General features: G+C 41.0%; 2 protein-coding genes across 10 annotated transcripts in view; one reads left to right on the forward strand and one right to left on the reverse strand.

Moving 5' to 3' along the window:
• dlg3 (discs, large homolog 3 (Drosophila)) overlaps positions 1-4,840 on the forward strand; it is a 78,654-nt gene extending 73,814 nt beyond the window's left edge. For 5 of the 9 annotated variants that reach the window (XM_035668797.1, XM_035668795.1, XM_035668798.1 and 2 more), the window contains 4 exons: positions 69-430; positions 691-800; positions 891-982; positions 1,589-4,840. In XM_035668797.1, coding sequence (XP_035524690.1) covers positions 69-430; positions 691-800; positions 891-982; positions 1,589-1,695 — 671 coding nt within the window. In that variant the 3' untranslated portion in view covers positions 1,696-4,840. The remainder of the gene's footprint in view (positions 1-68; positions 431-690; positions 801-890; positions 983-1,588) is intronic. The other 4 variants (XM_035668800.1, XM_035668802.1, XM_035668803.1 and 1 more) reach the window with 1 other exon arrangement.
• A 95-nt stretch (positions 4,841-4,935) lies between these two features.
• Positions 4,936-15,217, reverse strand: tex11 (testis expressed 11). Its single transcript, XM_035668804.1, has 29 exons — positions 15,094-15,217; positions 14,071-14,183; positions 13,733-13,817; positions 13,481-13,560; positions 13,317-13,397; positions 13,112-13,231; positions 12,810-12,890; positions 12,599-12,684; positions 12,460-12,517; positions 12,282-12,377; positions 12,087-12,168; positions 11,678-11,756; positions 11,356-11,507; positions 11,141-11,226; positions 10,599-10,736; positions 10,313-10,415; positions 10,060-10,184; positions 8,752-8,837; positions 8,201-8,254; positions 8,066-8,106; positions 7,887-7,964; positions 7,686-7,756; positions 7,252-7,365; positions 6,957-7,029; positions 6,709-6,858; positions 6,485-6,593; positions 6,237-6,357; positions 5,435-5,602; positions 4,936-5,256 (listed from the first exon to the last, which is right to left on the reverse strand). The coding sequence occupies exons 1-29, from the start codon at positions 15,119-15,121 to the stop codon at positions 5,185-5,187; spliced, it is 2,730 nt and encodes a 909-aa protein (XP_035524697.1). The 5' UTR covers positions 15,122-15,217; the 3' UTR covers positions 4,936-5,184.
• Positions 15,218-19,183: the final 3,966 nt, after the last annotated feature.

Below are 19,183 nucleotides of genomic sequence, written 5' to 3' on the forward strand. Positions count from 1 at the left end.
CATTAGTCAGTCTGTGGATTGTATGTTTCTACATGTGTCCTCACCTGCCCTTTTCCTCTCCATTGCAGTCCACTACACAAGGCCTGTGATCATATTGGGTCCAATGAAGGACAGAGTAAATGATGACCTCATCTCTGAGTTTCCCCACAAGTTTGGCTCCTGTGTACCCCGTGAGTTCACAGCAACAAACAGTTCCAGACAGTCCACTAAACATAACGGCAGTGACCAAAATAAACTTGTTCCATTCCCCTCTCCAGATACGACTCGTCCGCGGCGAGAGAACGAGATGGACGGCCAGGACTACCACTTTGTGGGCTCGCGGGAGCAAATGGAGAAAGACATTCAGGATAATAAATTCATTGAGGCTGGCCAGTTTAACGAGAACCTCTATGGGACGAGCATCTTGTCTGTCAGAACTGTGGCTGAGAGGGTAGGCGCAGAGACTTGTGTTTCTCGGGGATCGGGTTACCAGCTTTGTGTATTTGGGGTATAATCAGAGGCATGTTAGGTTTCCTGCTAAATCGGAAAGCAGAAATTGGTAGTTAATGTTCCACCAACTTCCAAAAATTGTTAGTTTGCAGTAGTCATTTTTGCAGCATTACAAGAACCACAATCAATCCTTCATGAATCTGTGGCCTACTTAACAAGTCTATAGTATTTTTAACAAGACTTATCTCTACCTGCCAACAGGGGAAACACTGCATTCTGGATGTGTCTGGGAATGCCATAAAACGACTGCAGCAAGCACAACTTTATCCGATTGCCATCTTTATTAAACCAAAATCCATTGAAGCTCTAATGTAAGTTTGAGCTTGTTGGCATACTGTAGTTAACATATCAGTGAACGTGAGCGCGTCTGTGATACTAACTGCAACCTCTGTCCGTTTCAGGGAGATGAATAAGAGGCAGACGTACGAGCAGGCCAATAAAGTCTTTGACAAGGCAGTTAAGCTGGAGCAAGACTTTGGAGAGTATTTCACAGGTTGGTCTCACTGCCCTTTTTGCTTTGGGTCAGCGATTAAATATCTCCATTTTGGGCTGTAGCTGAAGACTTATTTAAAATTATACATTCATGTCAGTTATTTTCTTGATAAATTGTTTGCTTAATAAACTGTCTGGAAATTGTGATAAAAAAAAAAATTCAAAAGTCACATCTTCAGTTTGCTTGCTTGTTTCATCTGACCAACAATCCAAAACCCAAACATATTCAGTGTACTGCTGTGCATCTATTCCATGGGACAAAGAAACGCAGCAAAACCTCCCAACAGAGCTGTTGGAACAAATATTTGGCACTTTTGCTTGAAGTCAATCAGCAAGCTGATTAATTGACTACTCTCTTTAGTTCTCATTGAAATGTTTACTATATGAAATGCCAAAAGAAGACACAAATCACAATTTCAGGGAGCTCAAGGTTATGTCTTCAAATGTGTTTGTTTGGAAGCAGCATTTTATTTTTTATTTTTTTCTTGATTTAACAACTAAAATTATTATCAGAAATGTTGAAGATGAATTATCTTTTGACCTATTGTTTCAACCCCAGCTCCTACGCAACCAACAAATCTATCTGCCTCTGCATTTGTGTCTCCAGCTATTGTACAGGGTGACTCACTAGAGGAGATCTACAACAAAATCAAGCTAATCATTGAGGAGCAGTCTGGTCCTTACATCTGGATCCCCTCCTCAGAGAAGCTCTGAGCTCCCTGCCGTCCCTCTGCATCGGTGCAGAGCTCCCCTCCTGCCTCCCAGAGACCCCACCCAAGCCCAAATAGCCCCCCTCCTCACCTCCTTTTTGCAGATATGTTTCATATCAAGTTTTAGTGTCATCATTATGTTACTCTCTAAATGAAAAAGAAGTCTTATCACCATTACTGTGACTGTGCACACCCCTGCATGAGTTTCTCAACAAATCCATTCAAGACTGGAAATGCCATTCCAAAGGAATTTGTCAAATGAAAACAAAAGGGAAAAGGAATAAATCCTTTTTGTGAACTGGGACTGACGGAAGATCAGAATGTTTTACAGAAATATGGAGAGAGGAGTTGGGCTTCAAAAAGAAGTTGCAGGGAAACAGAGACAAATCATACCAAGTTGGAACACTTTGTAAATGTTCATCAAAATTTAAAAAGACACGCGAGATGAGAAGTGAAGACCAATTAAGGTTTTTTTGTTTTGTTTTGTTTTCTAAAAAAGACTGGATAAAGAGCCCTGGTGATGGTACTGTTCAAGGAGTCATCTCTCTTGTTTATAATGACTGAGGAAATTAGTGGAGCCTACAAACTGGTGATCTATTTATCACAAACCAGCTTGCTGTTTGGTCGTCTGCCAGTTGTCTGTGCTGCAGCTGATAAAGACATCTCGGGAGGCAGATCAAGAGGAAGAAATGCGTTGTGAATCTCTACATTTATATTATGAAATCACAAGATAAATGATAAAATCCCACTGAGATTTTACTACATATTAAAAACTACACATTTTACACTTCACTAGAATTGTCAATTTGGAGGGCTGTTAGATTTCATTTTAGGATTTTTTTTTTTCCTTTCTTTGTGGGATTTTTTGCTTGTGGTTTTTAGCTGCTCTGTGTAAAGGAACGGGGGTAGAGAAGTGTAACTGGGCTCTCTGCAAAACACCAAACTGCCTTACATCAAATACAAATTCTGTTTTGTGACTACCTGTTGTCTGTTAGGGAGGCTGCACACAATTGACAAGGAAAAAGAGAGGAAACATTCTCACCTTTTCCTTACTTTCTTGTGTCCTCCAACTGCCAGGGGGCCTGACTTGAGTGCAATAGTTAAAACAAAGTCTCACCTCTGCAATAGATAAATCAAAGTCTCACCTCTGTGGGCACCTTTTTCTCCCCTGCATTTTCAACCTCGCTTCCTGTGTAATTAAAGAATTTGGCCATTGGGTTACAATTTGGACAGCCAGAGCCTCCTTACTCACGTTGAGCAGCAGACCACCCTATTACACTCTCTGCCTTCCAAGAGGATTCTCTTCTGATTGAATGGTCACACGGTACTGTCCTATCTGCCGCCATGACGGTGGCCTTAAAACGGGTAGAACAAGACAATAATTGTATTGGATGTCCTAACAATTAAAGAGTCAATATAACCTGTTTTGAATTGTCCACCTGTCCCCCTACCAAAAATAACACTAAAGTTGGGTTTGATTAAACCTATATGCTTTGTGTATCTATAAACGTATGAATTCTTACTGAATCTGTCGTCGGCAGGTGATGAACCACTGTGTTGAGCTCTTAGTGTGTCTGGGGTGAGCTAGACCAGCTCAGGAATCTTAACGTACAGATACCATTTCCCCCTCCGCGACGGAGAGAAGCTCCATGTTTGGGCGATGACACGGAGAGTTCATAGCTGTGAAATGTGAACAAACAAGTACTAACAGTACGGTTGCTTGGTTAAAGGCGTTTTCAACTAAACTGTGTAATCAGGCTGTATTATGTGTCTTCTATTTTCTTGAGGCGGGGAGCTCGTTCAAGGCCATCGTTGTGGTAACCTTTTTGAGTTGGCGGTATGGCATCACCAGGATTGAAATGACCTGCTCCACCCTCCCGTACAGATCTTGGCACTGTATCTTAACGTGTGCATGCGAGAGAGCACGTCTGAAGAAGGAGTACTGTGGCCCCCTGATCGTGAACGTTCTCGCTTTCCTCCTGAGCTTTTTTACGAGTGCGAAGGAATTCTTCTTTTTCTTTTTTTTCTTCTCAGAGAGCCAGACCCAACAGGAAGTGGTAACCTAGACCTCTGGGGTCCCCTGCTCTCTCCCACCCACAGAGCACCTGTACCTGCAGGCATTTTCTGAACAGGTGTGCCCACCTGCCAGGCACCACTGCTAAACCAGCTGTCATTACCTGTGTCAAAACCAGAGTTCAGGGAATAACCGAAGGGAACAGAGCCATTTATAAACTGCTTGCAGACTGTTTCAAAGGGTGTGGTAGCTGTACAATGTAAATAAGCCCCCAGCAGATCCCCCTCACCTGTGCTTCATGCATGTGTGAAAACTGGGACAAACATGTTTTATAGACCACAAATGTCAGGTAAGTAAAGTTTGAGCTACTCTTGAGATATAATTTCCATACAAATGTGCTGTATTGTTGGTATTTCTCTTCAAATGCCTATTGGAAAAACTTAACTAGTCAGTTGGGAATTCAATTCCCTCAAGTAGGGCCTGTCTACATGTAATTTCTTGTGGAACGTGTCTGGGTGTATAGATTTTAAAAAATATATTGTAAAATAATTAAAAAGAGATGCAGGCAGAAACCTACACAATATCACAGAAACCAGGAGCGTTGATCAATACATCATTAGAAGTTTAGAATTGGTCCTCACTGGTGTTTAGTTGAAATACAGCTGACTGTTAACAATGTGTGTGGTATTCATACCTCAGTCAGCCATGTCAAAGCCCAAAGAACTTGATTTCATTTTACTCTTTCCATTGAGGTTGTGGTATATAACGAGATGGAATCTGAATGCCTCTGTGTGTGTATAATTGATGAGGGTCTTTGTTCTGATGAGAGAAATGATGACATATATGCTTTTATTTTTTGGGTGGGGGGGTCAGGGTTCTTGTTTGTACTTTTGGGTGATGATGTTTATGTTATAGCACATCTGTGCAGTAAGTGCTTGCAAACATGAACCCTTTGATTGTACAGTAGTTTCCTTCCTGTCACTGCAGGTGGTACAGCCTATCAGGACACTTGGCCTCATGGTCTTCCCTGTCCTAGTCATGAGGGAACACAGTCCTGCAACTTTTGTTTGGGTTTTATTTTGGGACTTGACAAGAGTTTATTTGTTTGAAAATAAAATATGTGACTCAGTTATGATTTTGATGTGCTTGTTATTCTGCTTACGGTGAATCAGTGTATTTGAAAATTATAAAGATTTTCTTTGTTTTTTTTAAAGAGTAGTTGTTGTTTATTGACAGAGTAGAGAAACACAGGAAACATGGGAGCGGAAGTGAAGCTAACATTGCAGGCTGAAATCAAAGCAGAAACAAATGGTGGTATGCATCTTAACCACCACTGTGGTTACCCCACATTTGTACAGATTTAAACTGGAACATCTGACAAAGATTTTTAACACAACATTAATACTGGTAACATTTAACAGCAACAAACTGAGTCCACCCTCAGAACAGGCAGTAAACAGCTGGCCTGTCCCAGTTCGGTTATTCTTCCATGACGAGGTTCTTCTTGGCTTTGTCCAACCTGTCGAGGATTTCACTGTAGAGTCCAGACATCTATGGGTACAAAAGAAACAACTGGAACTTCAAATGGTATTGGCTATCAAAGTGATGGTTTTATACTTAATTCCAAATCTGTGTTACTTGGACCAAAGCCTTTTGTTTTTTTATCTAGCAGGAGGATTCAAGCTCCATCGTGCTTTGTCCCCCGCCTTCCTCTCCACCAGACCTCTACCTGTGTCTCGTAGCTCTCCTGCAGGGATCCCAGGTGGCGGATGAAGCTCATGGCAAGCCCACACCACTTCTCAGCCTCAGGGTACTGGGCCAGGCTGTACAGCAGTATCCCTGTGTTCCAAGCACGAGTCAGCAACCAAAGGGTCTCCATCTCTGGGAAGTCGTCCGGCTAGAAGAGCAGGAAGACGTTCAAAAGGCCATTTAGCGGAGGCCACTTGGGTGACTCAATTGAGCCAAGTGATGTAAGTATGGAAGGAAATCTGTGTTTTTTAGTGGGTAAATCCTGTGAGTAACTTTCATCCAATCCTGTTCTACTGTATGTTAACCTTTACTAATGCTTAGGAGTCTTAAACAGACCGTAAACAAACTCAAAGGTTCATTTCTAAAGTTTGATTTGTTTTTTTTTTTCTTTTTACAACACTTTAATCTTGGGCTTTCACTTTGATCCAAAGAATTCCACAGCTTTCGAGTAATAACTCAATATGAAAGGGGAAATATGCTCTGCCTCTAAAGCAGTGTAATGTCTCAATAATTTGATGCCTCTTTCAGAGCTGCAGCTCACCGGCAGTGTGCTGACTTGTACAGCACATTAACATTCAAATTGGCAGGAAGGGGGTGGTGAATGGAAGCATCTGCTAATTGAAGTGTGGCTGAAAGCCCATTGATAAAAAGAGGCTTCTAGAACAGCAGGCAGGCATGGAGTGGAAGAGAGGGGGTTAATTATATAGCAGGGGAGAAGTTCTGTTGGAGGGAACAGGAGGTGGGAGCCAAAGGATGGCCGTGTGTGATTGGTGCTGACTCACTGCGGCTGCGATGATGGACAGGGCCTCCTCGTAGTAGTCCCACACCTCCTCGAGCACATGGGCCTCCACCTCTGATACGCCACTTGGGAGGGACAGCTTGATCAGGCTATGAACACACTTGCTGAAACACAGGGACACAAAACGGTCACACAAGCAGAAACCCTTTCATCCTCATGAGCACTTTGTAGGAATGGATCATTAATGAAATGTCAAGGGTATTTTCATGCAGAGTGTGATGATGGGTATGCCTGCAGCGCGCCAGGTCAGCCTGTGGTTGTTTCTTGTGCAGAGAGAGAGCAACCCTCAAGGCCTTCTTACACAGCAGAGGGAAGTGGGCTGGGGGCTCCATGGCTAAGGCTACATATAGAAACAAAGAAAGATCCCAGCATACTGCAAATATTTGAACGTGTCTGTTTCTTTAGGCATGTCAGCAGAGATACGACTAACAATACAGCAAGGGGTTTCTTTCTACCTGCAATGGTTTCTAGCACCTTGGTTTCAACACTTTCAAGCTCCAACACAGACTCCAGTACTGTCTCAACCTTGGGGTCATTTAGCTTAGCACGAGCCTCAAATTCATAGAGCAGCAGCAGTGTGTCTGTTGGGTCCAATGGGAAGTTTCCTGTAAGCACATGTTGAGAATGCATTTCTTTAGATCCATTTTGATTCATGTGAAGACGAGGGAATGAACATGGCTGTTGCTCTGGATGCTTAAGGTACCTGATGCTTTCAGGGTTTTCCAGACCTCCCCACAGATCTGAATGTGCTCCAGAGCCTGAGTGAGCTCCTCCGTCTGTAAATCCAACAGAAACACAAAACCCGCATTATGGATTCATCATTGCCACCTAGTGTTCACTCCCTCTTCAAAGGCAGAGGGATTCAAATGAAACACCTACGCCAGCACCAATAATGTGTTTAGTCACCTCTCTTCTCCACTGGTCTTGGTAAATTTCCACCCATGTGGATGGAGAGCGTGCTAAATGTAGGAGATGGGCAGAGGGAGTGGGTGGCACACCTGGGCAGAGAGAGGAGACTTCCTGCAGAGCTCCAAAGAGGCAGCAGCAGCCATGAGCAGACATGTCTTCTGGCCCATAAGCAGTGTGCGATCAGGGGGGCACAGCTGGGAGAGCTACGGATTCACGCACACACACATAGGACAAAGGAATTAATGTGTGATAGTGTAGCATTTCTTAAATACTACAATCCATTTTTGATGGCGATAAAACAAGTTTGAGCACAAGACACAGTCAAATGAAAATGTGAGCTAGGTATTCTGGTAAATGTGAGGTCAGAGGACCGATCAGGATGGGGTCACTGTGATTCTTTATCTTAAAGTGATATTTTATTTTTATAAAGCAATGTTAAATCCCTGTTCAGGTGTTATTGATCTACACCCACGTACTGTAGATATTGATTAATTCCCCTGACAAAGCTAATCAAGGCACTTGCCTGGTAGGAAAGCACAAAGAAATCCCTCATTCTGTCAGGGCTGCTCTCGCACTGCAGAGCCGAGTTCCAAGCTGTAACAAAGACACACACACACACACACACACACAGACACAGACAAAATGAAGGTGCTGCAAGATATTAAGTGATACTGTAGCATACCATGTCTGATTGAAGTGACAAGAAGAAAAAGTGTTTTATTACCAATCTTCCTGAACCAGTTAGCTTCCTCTGTGCGTTGCTCAACAGTCATGTGAGACTGGTGTGAGACTTTCTGCAGAGCTGCAGTGATGACAAACGAAACATCTGTGGGTTATTTTGCACAGCGGATACTGTAGTTTCTTCCCATAATGCAATTTAACCGCCGTTACACATGTACTCACCCATTTTTAGATATGGCAGCAGGACATCCAGATTCCCATTCCTGCATGAACCGATGTAAGGTAGTAAATGTAAATCTGTATTTTCATGTTATTAAAAGCAGCATCAATGATACTGGTACTTCCCTTTTCCCTCACCTCTTCTCATCACACAATTCTTCCATTGTGGAAAGCACAAGTCGAACCAAACACCTACAAAAAGATGAATGGAGAAACTGGTGTTGACCTCCTTTATTTCACCTACTAACTGTATTATACAGAGACACACTTTCAGTGGAGAAGCAAGGGAATATAGGTCAGTGGATCATAGAGGTGTATGGAAAACTAACAGACTCGCTACGATTTCTCAGCACATAAGCCATTTCTAATAAATGTTGTCACTTTATGTGTGAAACTCTACCATCATGTTTTGTTTACACGGCCTCAACACATGAACACTGAATGCTTTAAAATAAAGTAATTTAAAAATCGGTATCTGAAATACAGTAAGTACAAAAACCTGAAAAAGCATCCTTGATAAAAAACACATTGATCACTGCAATGTCCTTCACAGCCATGTCTGTTATGCTTCATGAAGGACAGGGACCTAGGTGTGGGAGGTTCCATGTCAGAGATATTTTAACACAATAGATGTAAATGATGTATTTTGGTATTCAACTCTTCGTTTGTATATTCCAGTTGTCACAGACCTGAGAGCAGTCAGAACCTGAGCGTCATCTTTGGAGTTTTCACACAAACTCTCCAGCGCCTTCATGGCCGTTTCCTGCTGTTCATTCTGTCACAGAGGAACAAACATCCTCATCAGTGTAAATACCACCACCCACCGCTCATATTCATCTCAATCACACAGTATACTCAAGATAGGGTTCCCACACGTTTTCTATTTGTAAAACTCATTTTCTAGTCCTTACCCTCCCGAATTGTTAATAGCTAGATGCTGTCCAGTATGATTGCTGATAGTAGCTTGGACAGTGGTTCTCAACCTGGGGTTTGGGGACCTGCAGGGGTATTTGAGGGGGTTCCTGGGGGTCCCCAGAAAAATTGGGAATATTTTAATTTCACTATTATTTCACTGATTAAAAATTAGCCCATTGAGAGAAAGGTTTCACACTCTTCATTGTTAATCTGCCAATCTACAGTGTAGACAGTTACTGAATCACTAAATCTTATCAGACTGAGATCCCCTCTACATCAATAATGGGTATGTCCACTATGTTTTTATAACTTATAAAGGTAACAATAGTAGGTGAAAAGCAGTATGAACTCTGTTATGTAAGCTGAACATCAATATTTGAAGACTTGTTTATATGTTTATGTGCAATAGGCCTGGGGAGGTGGTAGACAGTAATGTAACCAAATGAAATGACCAAACATCTGCTGTCACACTACCCCCCAGGTCCTCTGCACAGGCGCCCTCACCAACCAGTGTGAGTGCAGTGACAAGGACGTGATCTCTCACCGGCTTCCCACCCGCAAACTCTGCCAGCTGGTGAACTGTTACAGGTCTAGTGTGTAACATTTCGGTGGATCTATTGTTCGAAATGAAATATCTTATATTCACAGGTATGTTTTTATTAGTGTATAATAACCTGAGTATAGGAACCGTTGTGTTTTTGTTGAGCCATGAGCCGTTTTTATCTCCAGACGGAGCAGGTCCTCATCTACTGTGTCCACCATGTTGAACCGCCATGTTTCTACAGTAACCCAGAATGGACCAACCAAATACGCCTTTCACGGCCAACGCAGTTTCTCCTTGGAGCAACTTCACCGCTACATGTCCCTAAATCCTACATAATGATCCTTTAAATTGTCTGTCCAAGCTGCAAGTACCACTGTTGGGAACTAAACCCACGTTTTTTAACCCTATAACATCATAATAATACCATAAAGGTGGGAAATGTGACGATAGCAGACCAAACTTATTCTTTTCCCACATATTCCACACATTCTACGACTGGTGTGCAGAACTGAGTCATCTGTCCTGTGATGCGTCCTACCTCCAAAGCAATCTGAGCAGCCAGACGGAGAAGATTGGAAGCAGCATTCTCAGATACCAGCAGTCTGTCCTCATTGGCCACAGGACTCTTGGACAGAAGTCCTATCGCATTCACTGCTTCTGCAGCTGGTGCAAATAAACAGCCTCATTACCGCAAAGGATATGCTGAAAATGCAGCTGTAATGAAATTGCAACACTACTACCATGCATGCTTTTACTGTATAAAAATCACACAACTGATGTCTTTAAGATACCTTTCGCCACATTCTTCTCCAGCACTGCAATCTTGTAAACGCTGAACTGAGTGAAAATGCTGTCAGGATCACATCTCTCTGCTTCTTTAATTGCTTCTTTGGCCTGATAAGCACATACATACATTTTTACATACATGCAAACATACGTTTGTGTCGCAAAAAAAGTGTGGCAGAAGCACTTGCCATTGTGGCCGGTGAGTTCTGAAACGCACCACCACCACTGCAGCCACTGGACAACATTTACTGGGATTTTCCTCACTGGCTGTTGTGGCTCAAGTTGTCTCACCTTTTCCAGTTGCTGAAGCTGTAGGAAACAGGAAGCTCTGTTCCTCTGCAGTTTGGCTAAGTTGGGCTCCATTTGACCTGCCTTAAAGAAACTCAGGGAGTAGTTATACCACTGAAGAGCCTCAGAATAGTTCCCAGCCTGGGTAGAAATGGAGATCATAAAGTTAGCCTTTATTTATCCCTGTGTGAACAATTAAACCTCTGAATTCTACCTATCCTAACAATTAGTGGGCAGCCACAATGCAGGCATCAGTAGTTGTAGTAGAATACCACCAGTTCTGAGGCCTGTACCTTGTTCAAAAGCAGTGTAGGAGTATTTCTGCCAAGTCTGTTTGGGGTTTTAAAGAAACCATAGCACCCAAAACAACCCCACATAAACACAGAGCGAACATGCACAGACCACGTAGATAGGAGGGGCAACAGCGGCCCACCAGCCTTCTTGCTGTGAGGCAACACTGCTGATTACATGCTGCTAAATACTCGTGTATATGAACAATACAATACCTTGTGTATTAAGGATAAACAAAGTTGTGTTTGGTATACCTCAAAGTGTTTGGACGCTTTATCCCACAGCATGACATGGAGACTTGTGAGGGCCTGTGGAGTCAGCTGTTTTCCTGTATAGTGGCCTGTGTGGGTGTGAAAATGGTAATACAATACAGAGGCACAGCTACAGTGCAATACCAGCATTACTATAAGATTCATTATGCCATTTTAATTAATACTTATCCTAGAACTGGAATTCATCAATAAAGTACCGGTGATCATATCCTCTATCTTCTGTTTGCTCAACAGCTCCTTGCCTCTCTGCAGCAGTAGCTCAATGTGCAAGACAAGAGCAGTTCCCAGGTCAGGGGACGACTCAAAGTGCTGACACACACGTTTCAAATACTCAAATGCCAGCACTTCTCTGGAAAAATCAAAACAGACATTATTCAGAGTTGAATAGTATGTGTCTGGGCATTTCTTTAAAGAAAACGTGTATATGTGCACATGTTCGTTTTAAGCTATGTGTGTGTGTCTATTTCTACAAAGAGCCAAGTGGAAGTGCAAGTAAAAAGATGTTGAAGATGTTTTTACCTCTCTTCAGACATGAGTAGTTTCACTGTGCTCAGACACACTTCGAGAGAAACCTTAGCTTCCAGCGTCTCATTAAGACCTGAAAACAAATTTTTATGATCTGCTTTAAAATGCACATTTAACTCCGTCACCCACAGACACAGTAATGCTATGGAGGGGCCGGTCGACTGGACACCTAACCTGACTAGGGATTTGTTTCTGTGAACACCTCAATAAGCAATTAAACTCATCAGCAGACATTTCTGAGTATTTACTAATCTAATTAATCTCTATTATCTTCAGTGATTCAAACTGGCAACATTTCATTTTTGGATCTTCGTCTCCAACCTCTCAGCCACTGACACCCCACTGCTGCCTATGTTAATGAAGTTCTGTATAAATAATTGAATGAGGTCGGATAATGACTAACCTGCTCTGATATGATCGTCAGACGCCCCACATCTCAGAAGTATTCTGATCTTTAAGTACAACCCAGAGGCGCTCACACATTCCTGTCAAATTGCACAGTGCCGTTAGGAACAGAGCATTTGAGCATTTTCTGTGCGTGCATGTTTTCAAAATACGTACGTTAATTACAATGTGAAAATAATTTCTCGTATCCCACCTTGTTGGCTAAGCTGATAGCATTAAGAGCCTTCTCCTGAAACCTCTGACAATCCCACTCTACATAAACAGTGGCGAGGAGCCTCAAAACCTTGGCCTATTGTAAGGGAAATTGAAGAAAAAAACAATTACTATTTGTGCGCATTGCTCGTATGTATTGCACTGGACTATTTTCTTACCTGGACTTCAGATCCAGGGGCGTATTTCACATTCATTTTCCCAATGTCATAACTTTGGCTGAAAAGGAAGGAGTACACATTTATTTACTGCTGCATTATTTCTCAGCACTTTCTTGTAGTAATTAAACATTTTATTTACCTCAACCAAAATGCACTGTCCTCAAACCTTCTCACATTGTAAGTGTCTATACCAAAGTTGTAGCACATAAGGGAGAGGTACGCAGTCTGCATTAAAAAAAATATATTCACAGTTAACATCCCCCACACTTTCAATAGCAATATGTACAGTAAATGTGAAGAAACAATATATAGTGTTGTTACAATGAGGAAACAGAGGGATTTATTTTTACATCTTTTGGTAGCCGCAGCAGCATGTCTTTACAACGCTGCATATAGGTCACAGCCTCGTGGTTATTCCCTTGACTTAGGGCCTGCAGAAAAGAGAGTTGAACTTATTAAATGTCAGCAAACAATATAATTCCCCATTAGCACAGTATGAGATTTACCCCTCTCATTGTTTCTCAGTTCACATTTTAGCTGTCTCACACTTCACACTGCAAGTCTGTCAGAATAGCACTTCCTCAGCTGCCAAATATCACAAGAACAAATATTCACATTGAAGGTGTTGAACATCACATGCGCCACAGCTCACCGATTCTGCCTGATATGACAGAATTCGAAGCAGATCCTTCTCTACATCCCCCTTGGACGAAGTGGTGTCAGCTGTTCCGTCACCTCTGGACGTTAGTTGGCTATAGAGGGTTTCCAGGCTCTAGGGATATTGTATGTGGAATAATTTGTGAAGACACAATATTCCTGTTTACTTTCTCAGTGTGAGTGTTAATTTGTTTCTTCACCTTGACAGCAAGCCTTAAGAAGTTATCTGCCATCTGGGGATTTTTGCAGTCCAGCCAGGTTCTCCCTGTTTTGCTGGCCATCTGTAAAGATTAGACACTGACAAACAGACCTAGTCCTCCTGAAACATTGAGCACTCACAGAAGGTGCTTACAGTATTGCTTACAAGGATTTGCTTGCGGATGGCGCCCTCTGTTGGATTCTCAGGTTCACAGCAGTAGAGCAGACTGCACGCGACATGACGCACTGTGAGGATGGCGAGAACAAGTGAATGTGACGTGACACGACTGTGACTACCCCCTGCTTGCAATCCCTACGTTGTGTCAACATGTTAGATGATGTGTCTGAGTATTTTCAAGAATCACGCTCATCAGTAAAATTACAAGGTAATGAATAAATACTGCAATTAGAAGTGTACCTTTGGCTTTCTGATTTTCACTGAGAGTCGTGCCCACATTCTTAGTAACGGCCCAGTTCCACAGCTGAATGGCACACTCCTCAAGCTGTAATATGAGTAAGAATAAGAAATATGCATACACCTTATACATTCTGGCCACATAAAGGTAACATAAATGCTATATTAGAAAAAACAACCTTCAAATAGACCTGGTCTCAGTTACAGTAGTAAACTGGATGACAGATGAAATAAATAAAAAAACAATGTCATGTAGAAATAAACTTGTTGTCATTACATATTGGTAGGTACTGCATTACAAGATTGTTTTTTGGAGTTTGAATTCACACACTTGTACTTACCTGTGGATCTGGTATTTTGGGGATACACTCTGGGCCAGAGACTTCAGAGAAGAGTTTTTCTACCAGCTCATCATAGTCTGTTGGTTGTTTCTGCAGCAGGTTATCTGTGAGACCTGTGTATGAATGTTTACAGACACACCATCTTCACTAGTGATCAGTGGTACATGGTATAGCATATATCACAATATAGTTTTAACAACTAAAACCTTAATTTCCCCATGGGAGACAAGAGGGGAAATATGTTAGCTCATCACAGACTTCTTCTTGCATTCACAAATTAAGCAAGAGTAAAAGAAGCCCATAATATTGTCATCGACCATCCTACAAAGTATTGTGGAGCAACAGTTAGGTCAAGTAGGAAGTTTTCTTGAAATAAGTCCAAAGTTTCACCAAAAAGAGTTTATGTCGCAAAAGCCGATCTAATGTAGGTCTGGTGGCAATTTAAAAAATCCTTTTTCATATATTGTTGTAGCCCTGGGCTATACAATTTAAAAATACATATTAATCCGTTAAGGATGACGATTCATTTCATTATTTAGTCTATTAATTCAGTCTTAGATCATAACTGCATCACAAGTTTTTCAGATCCCAAAGTATTTAGTGATATCAAATAATGCGCACAAAATAAAAAATGTTTCCTTTTGCTAATTTTCTCTCCAAATTTTAATTGCTTTTACACTGGGTTATTTTATTGCTCTCTCATTGGGTCAAGTCAACTTCAAGGTCATTTTCTGGTAGGAAATGGAGTTAAAAAAAGAAAGTTGTGAGCTTGCTATAATAACGTGCATTGTACTGTATACTGTTTTATTTATTTTGGTCATAAATAAGCTCAGGTGAAGCCATAAATCAAAGAGGTCACAGCTGAGGTAATGTTATCACTCTGTGGTAGCTAGCTACCAAACTAGGTTGGAAGTTTACCTAACTTTAGTACAACTGCAATTTGTAGGAAAAACGGTTGTTAAACCAATACTTGAATAACAAATAGGTCTAGTAGTTAGTCAAGTGAACTGGATATTTACTCACATTTCACAGTTGAAACAAACCGCTCCATGTTTTAGGTTTCAGCACTGAGATTAACTCCCAGGCTAACTAGCTGTTAGCTCCTGTTTGATTGACAGATGCTACAAAAGCCCGCGGACTTTGTCCGGAAGAGCCTGAACTGAAGGTAACCATAGCAACACTATATAACCTTAGCAACACTATATAACTTAAGTTGGATTCAGCTGGTGCTCTTTTCTTATTGTGCCCTCATAGTTTAATTTTACAGAGACTGTAACTAGTGTTCGCACTGTTGGTTATCATAATATATGATTATATATAATTTATATATAATTTTATTGGACAGTTAGAATCTTATTCTAACGTTAGATCTTATTTTACTCTTAGCTTAGCTAGCATTGAGTCATATTGACATGACGTTATATTAGCTGACCAGCTAACGTTAGCTACCTGGATGGTTATGATAGGAATATTTCACATAGGACTTTACTTTAAATAATAAATAGCCAAAGACGTAAATAAATTATATAAACTAACAAAATTCTATATTTATAAGCACTTGTCAGTAAAGTAAACAATAAAATGACAACAATAACTAATTAATACTGTAATTAATACTGTAAATGGTGCTGACATACTGTAAGCAGCTTCCTTCAACACTTATAAATGTAATGTTAGTAAGTATTATAACATTAAAAGATCCCTGCAACAAGAGACAGATTATACACAGGACATTTTGACTTGGTGCAGCATCCTCATTTTAAATCTTTTGGGAATTAACAACATAGTATAACAATGAGGAGACTGAAATATTAGTCTTAAGAAAATGGATACAAGTCTAGGCTTATCAAGTCTGAATGGTGACTCACTGATTTTGAAATGAAAAGAAAGGCAGCAGCTCACTAAAGTGAGGTTTGCCTTGTTTACTACAATGATTTTCTTAGCCTGTGTTCACATTCATGTCTTCAGTAAAGGAGACATTCTTTCTTAAACAAAGTCAAAATGTCCTGTGTATAATCTGTCTCTTGTTGCAGGGATCTTTTAATGTTATAATACTTAGACCTGCTGTTATGGTTATTGTGGTTCACCCACAGACTGTAAATCAAACAGTGCCACTATTAACTGTATTAGTCACACCTTTGGTTTTTTTTCACTGGTAGAACAAGTCAAAAGAAACAAAATATCTGATTCTGACACATGAACACTGACATATTTTACTGTTTTCGAGATACTGAAGTTAACTAATCTAACCTTTAATATATTTGATGCAGGGCCAAACAAACAACAACTCAAGGCCTAAGTGTTCATTTATTATACAGCATCTCTGACAGAGAAATATATAGGATTTAGGTACTGCAGGTCTACTTTTACAACATGTATGTCCTACTTTTGGACACCAATACCCTATTTTTATTCAGCCATTACATGTCCGTTTACTAAAAGTAACCAGATAGTTTGGTCCCACCCAAGGAGACCCACCTTTAAAACAACTGAGTAATCAGAGCAGACATACACATTTACTCTATTAAGAGAAAATTCAGTGGTACTTTAAACGTGACTGCTGGTTTTTACTGATTTTGTAGATTTAATTTCCAAATATTTACTTATTATTGGATTAAATTTGGAATTGATACATATTACCTTTTTACATATTGTCAATTTGTGTTGTTACTTTTGTTCTTGATCCAACAAAGGGGATATCAGACCATGAAATACTTAGTAAGAACCCAGATCTTGAACCGTGGGCCACCTTCTTGCGTGTCAAATTTGATGCATGATTGGTTTCCAGAAATGTAAGTCTTCCAAATTGTCGATGACCCTGGCTTGAAAAACAACAATTTATATTATTGCTGTCATATGAGAGATGGGTTTGTTAATATTGTGGACTATAACTTTTTTGGCCACCAACATTTACTCCAGGATTATATTCCTTGCTTCCAAAGCTGCAGTATGAATGGGGTCTGGAGACTGTGGCTTTGTTTCCACTCAAGACTGACTACAGTCATTTGATCAACAGGGCAGGCAGTCAGACCCCCTCCACTCCTCTGCTGAAGAAAGACTTTATTTCTGCTGGTTCATTTACCCAAGAAGACTTGCCGGTAGGGGCAAAAGGAAGAGTGCATGCTGTGTGTGTAGAACCAGTTAGTCCCTCATAGTGTGTTTTGAACTCCAGGTTCTAAAATAAAACACTTTAAATCCACCCCTCTCAGCTAGAAACTTCCAGCAATTGTTCATCAGGAGACTTATCTGTTGCCCTCTTGGCCCAACAAGAATGTCTCCTTTACTGAAGACATGAATGTGAACACAGGCTAAGAAAATCGTTGTAGTAAACAAGGCAAACCTCACTTTAGTGAGCTGCTGCCTTTCTTTTCATTTCAAAATCAGTGAGTCACCATTCAGACTTGATAAGCCTAGACTTGTATCCATTTTCTTAAGACTAATATTTTCAGTGTCCTCATTGTTATGCTATGTTGTTAATTCCCAAAAGATTTAAAATAAGAAAGGCTGAACCTATTGGTGCTTCAGCACAATTTTGTGAGAATCCACAGTCTCATTAATGTCTGGAAACAAAGTAAACCAACAGCCTATAATGTGCCCTTATTGGAATAAACCATGCAGAAGAGAGCAAACTTTTTGTGTCTACTCTTTCTAGATGCCCAAATATGGACATTACTTTGTGATTTCCTTGAGTTATTTCATGAAAACATACAATTAAACTACACTCTAAACAGTGAGCTAAAACACTGATAGCGTATATGAAATATTTGAATTCTTGAGCGGTGACAGGACTGTCTCAGGGTGATAGAAAGCAGAAAAAGTCTCCCACAACTGGTATGTTATGAACTGCTTCCCATGTTCTCATGCGCCACTGTTTTCCTGCAACAGGGATGGAAGAGCGATGCACATTTCATCACCTGCGCTGTCCCTCACCCAGGACGCACTGCTCAAGATCCAGTCCCCAAGGTGGTGGCAGTTCAGTCCTGATGTGGGCGGAAAGGTGAGGGCAGGATGTTCTTATTTACAATGCCTGCCACTGTGACCTGCAGCCGTGTAATTGTTGTAGTGATAAAAGAAAACAGTCTGCAGCACATCCACACACTGCAGGGTACTGCTGGACAAAAGAGGATTATTTACACTGATATAAAAAGCAGTGTATCCTGTTTCTGGAGTTAAAAATAAACCCAGCAAATATTTATTCTAAACACTTGTGCAGATAGATTTGATCTGATGTCACAATGATTGTTTACATTTTAGTACTTTTCCTCCAGATAGCTACTGTAACCTTTAACCTCAGTTATACAGTAGGTTGATTTAACGAAGGCTGTGTTAAACACAAAGGTCGGTTTATTGATCTACATCATAATTTAACTTAAAACAGTGCTCTGACCCTTGATCAGTAAGGTGATATTGATTAATCAGACCAATCAGACCATACCAAGATTGAAATGCTGTGAATCATTGAGGGTTTTTTCAGTTTCTTTGGGAGTGGAACTTGAAATAAATATATTTACTGTGACTTCTTTTGTATATTTTCATGTTCAGTGGTGTTACTAACACATTCCTGTACCAACACGGTGATAGGTCTGCAGGATTAGATCTGATTAATCATTATTTCTCATAAGTGATCTCCTTCTCAGTAGCCTGAAGGAGTTTGCCCCCCCCGCCCCCCCCGAAAAAAAAAAGTGACGTTGCGTCCTTCCTCCTTGTCTCCATAAAACGTGCCTCACGCATGGACCGTATACAGAGGAGGCGAAAGGGAGGAGAAATTGTCCAAGGCGCGCATGAGAGGCAGGAGCTGATTGATCTTGCTTTTGTGCGCTATACCAGACACCAGTTCGACATTGATATACCACTCACTAAACTTTTATTTTTCCACCATCCATTCAGTTTCAATACATCTAACTTTTGGGAGTGTTTTTTTTTCTTTTCGAGAGCACCTGCCCGAGGATACAGCGGTGCATCCGTCTCCTCATTGCGGGATCGGGAGTTGGACTATCCAGCTGCGCAGGAGAGCTCCCCTGCGAAACGCGTCATGGGAAACAGGAGGACCACTGCAGCTTTCTGCATGTACACCTGAGGTTTTTTTTATTTATTTTTTTGTGGATTTAAAGCA

The sequence above is a fragment of the Morone saxatilis genome, unplaced genomic scaffold (assembly GCF_004916995.1).
Source record: "Morone saxatilis isolate NCDOM2014 unplaced genomic scaffold, NCSU_SB_2.0 Contig22, whole genome shotgun sequence".
Lineage (NCBI taxonomy): Eukaryota > Metazoa > Chordata > Actinopteri > Moronidae > Morone > Morone saxatilis.

Coding starts and splice junctions, on each gene's coding strand:
- tex11 (XM_035668804.1), bottom strand. CDS start 15,121: ATGGAGCGGTTTGTTTCAACTGTGAAAT. Junction 12,378..12,459: donor CCCCTGGATCTGAAGTCCAG/GTAAGAAAATAG, acceptor CCCTTACAATAG/GCCAAGGTTTTGAGGCTCCT. Junction 8,838..10,059: donor CTGCTCAGATTGCTTTGGAG/GTAGGACGCATC, acceptor CCTCTGTGACAG/AATGAACAGCAGGAAACGGC.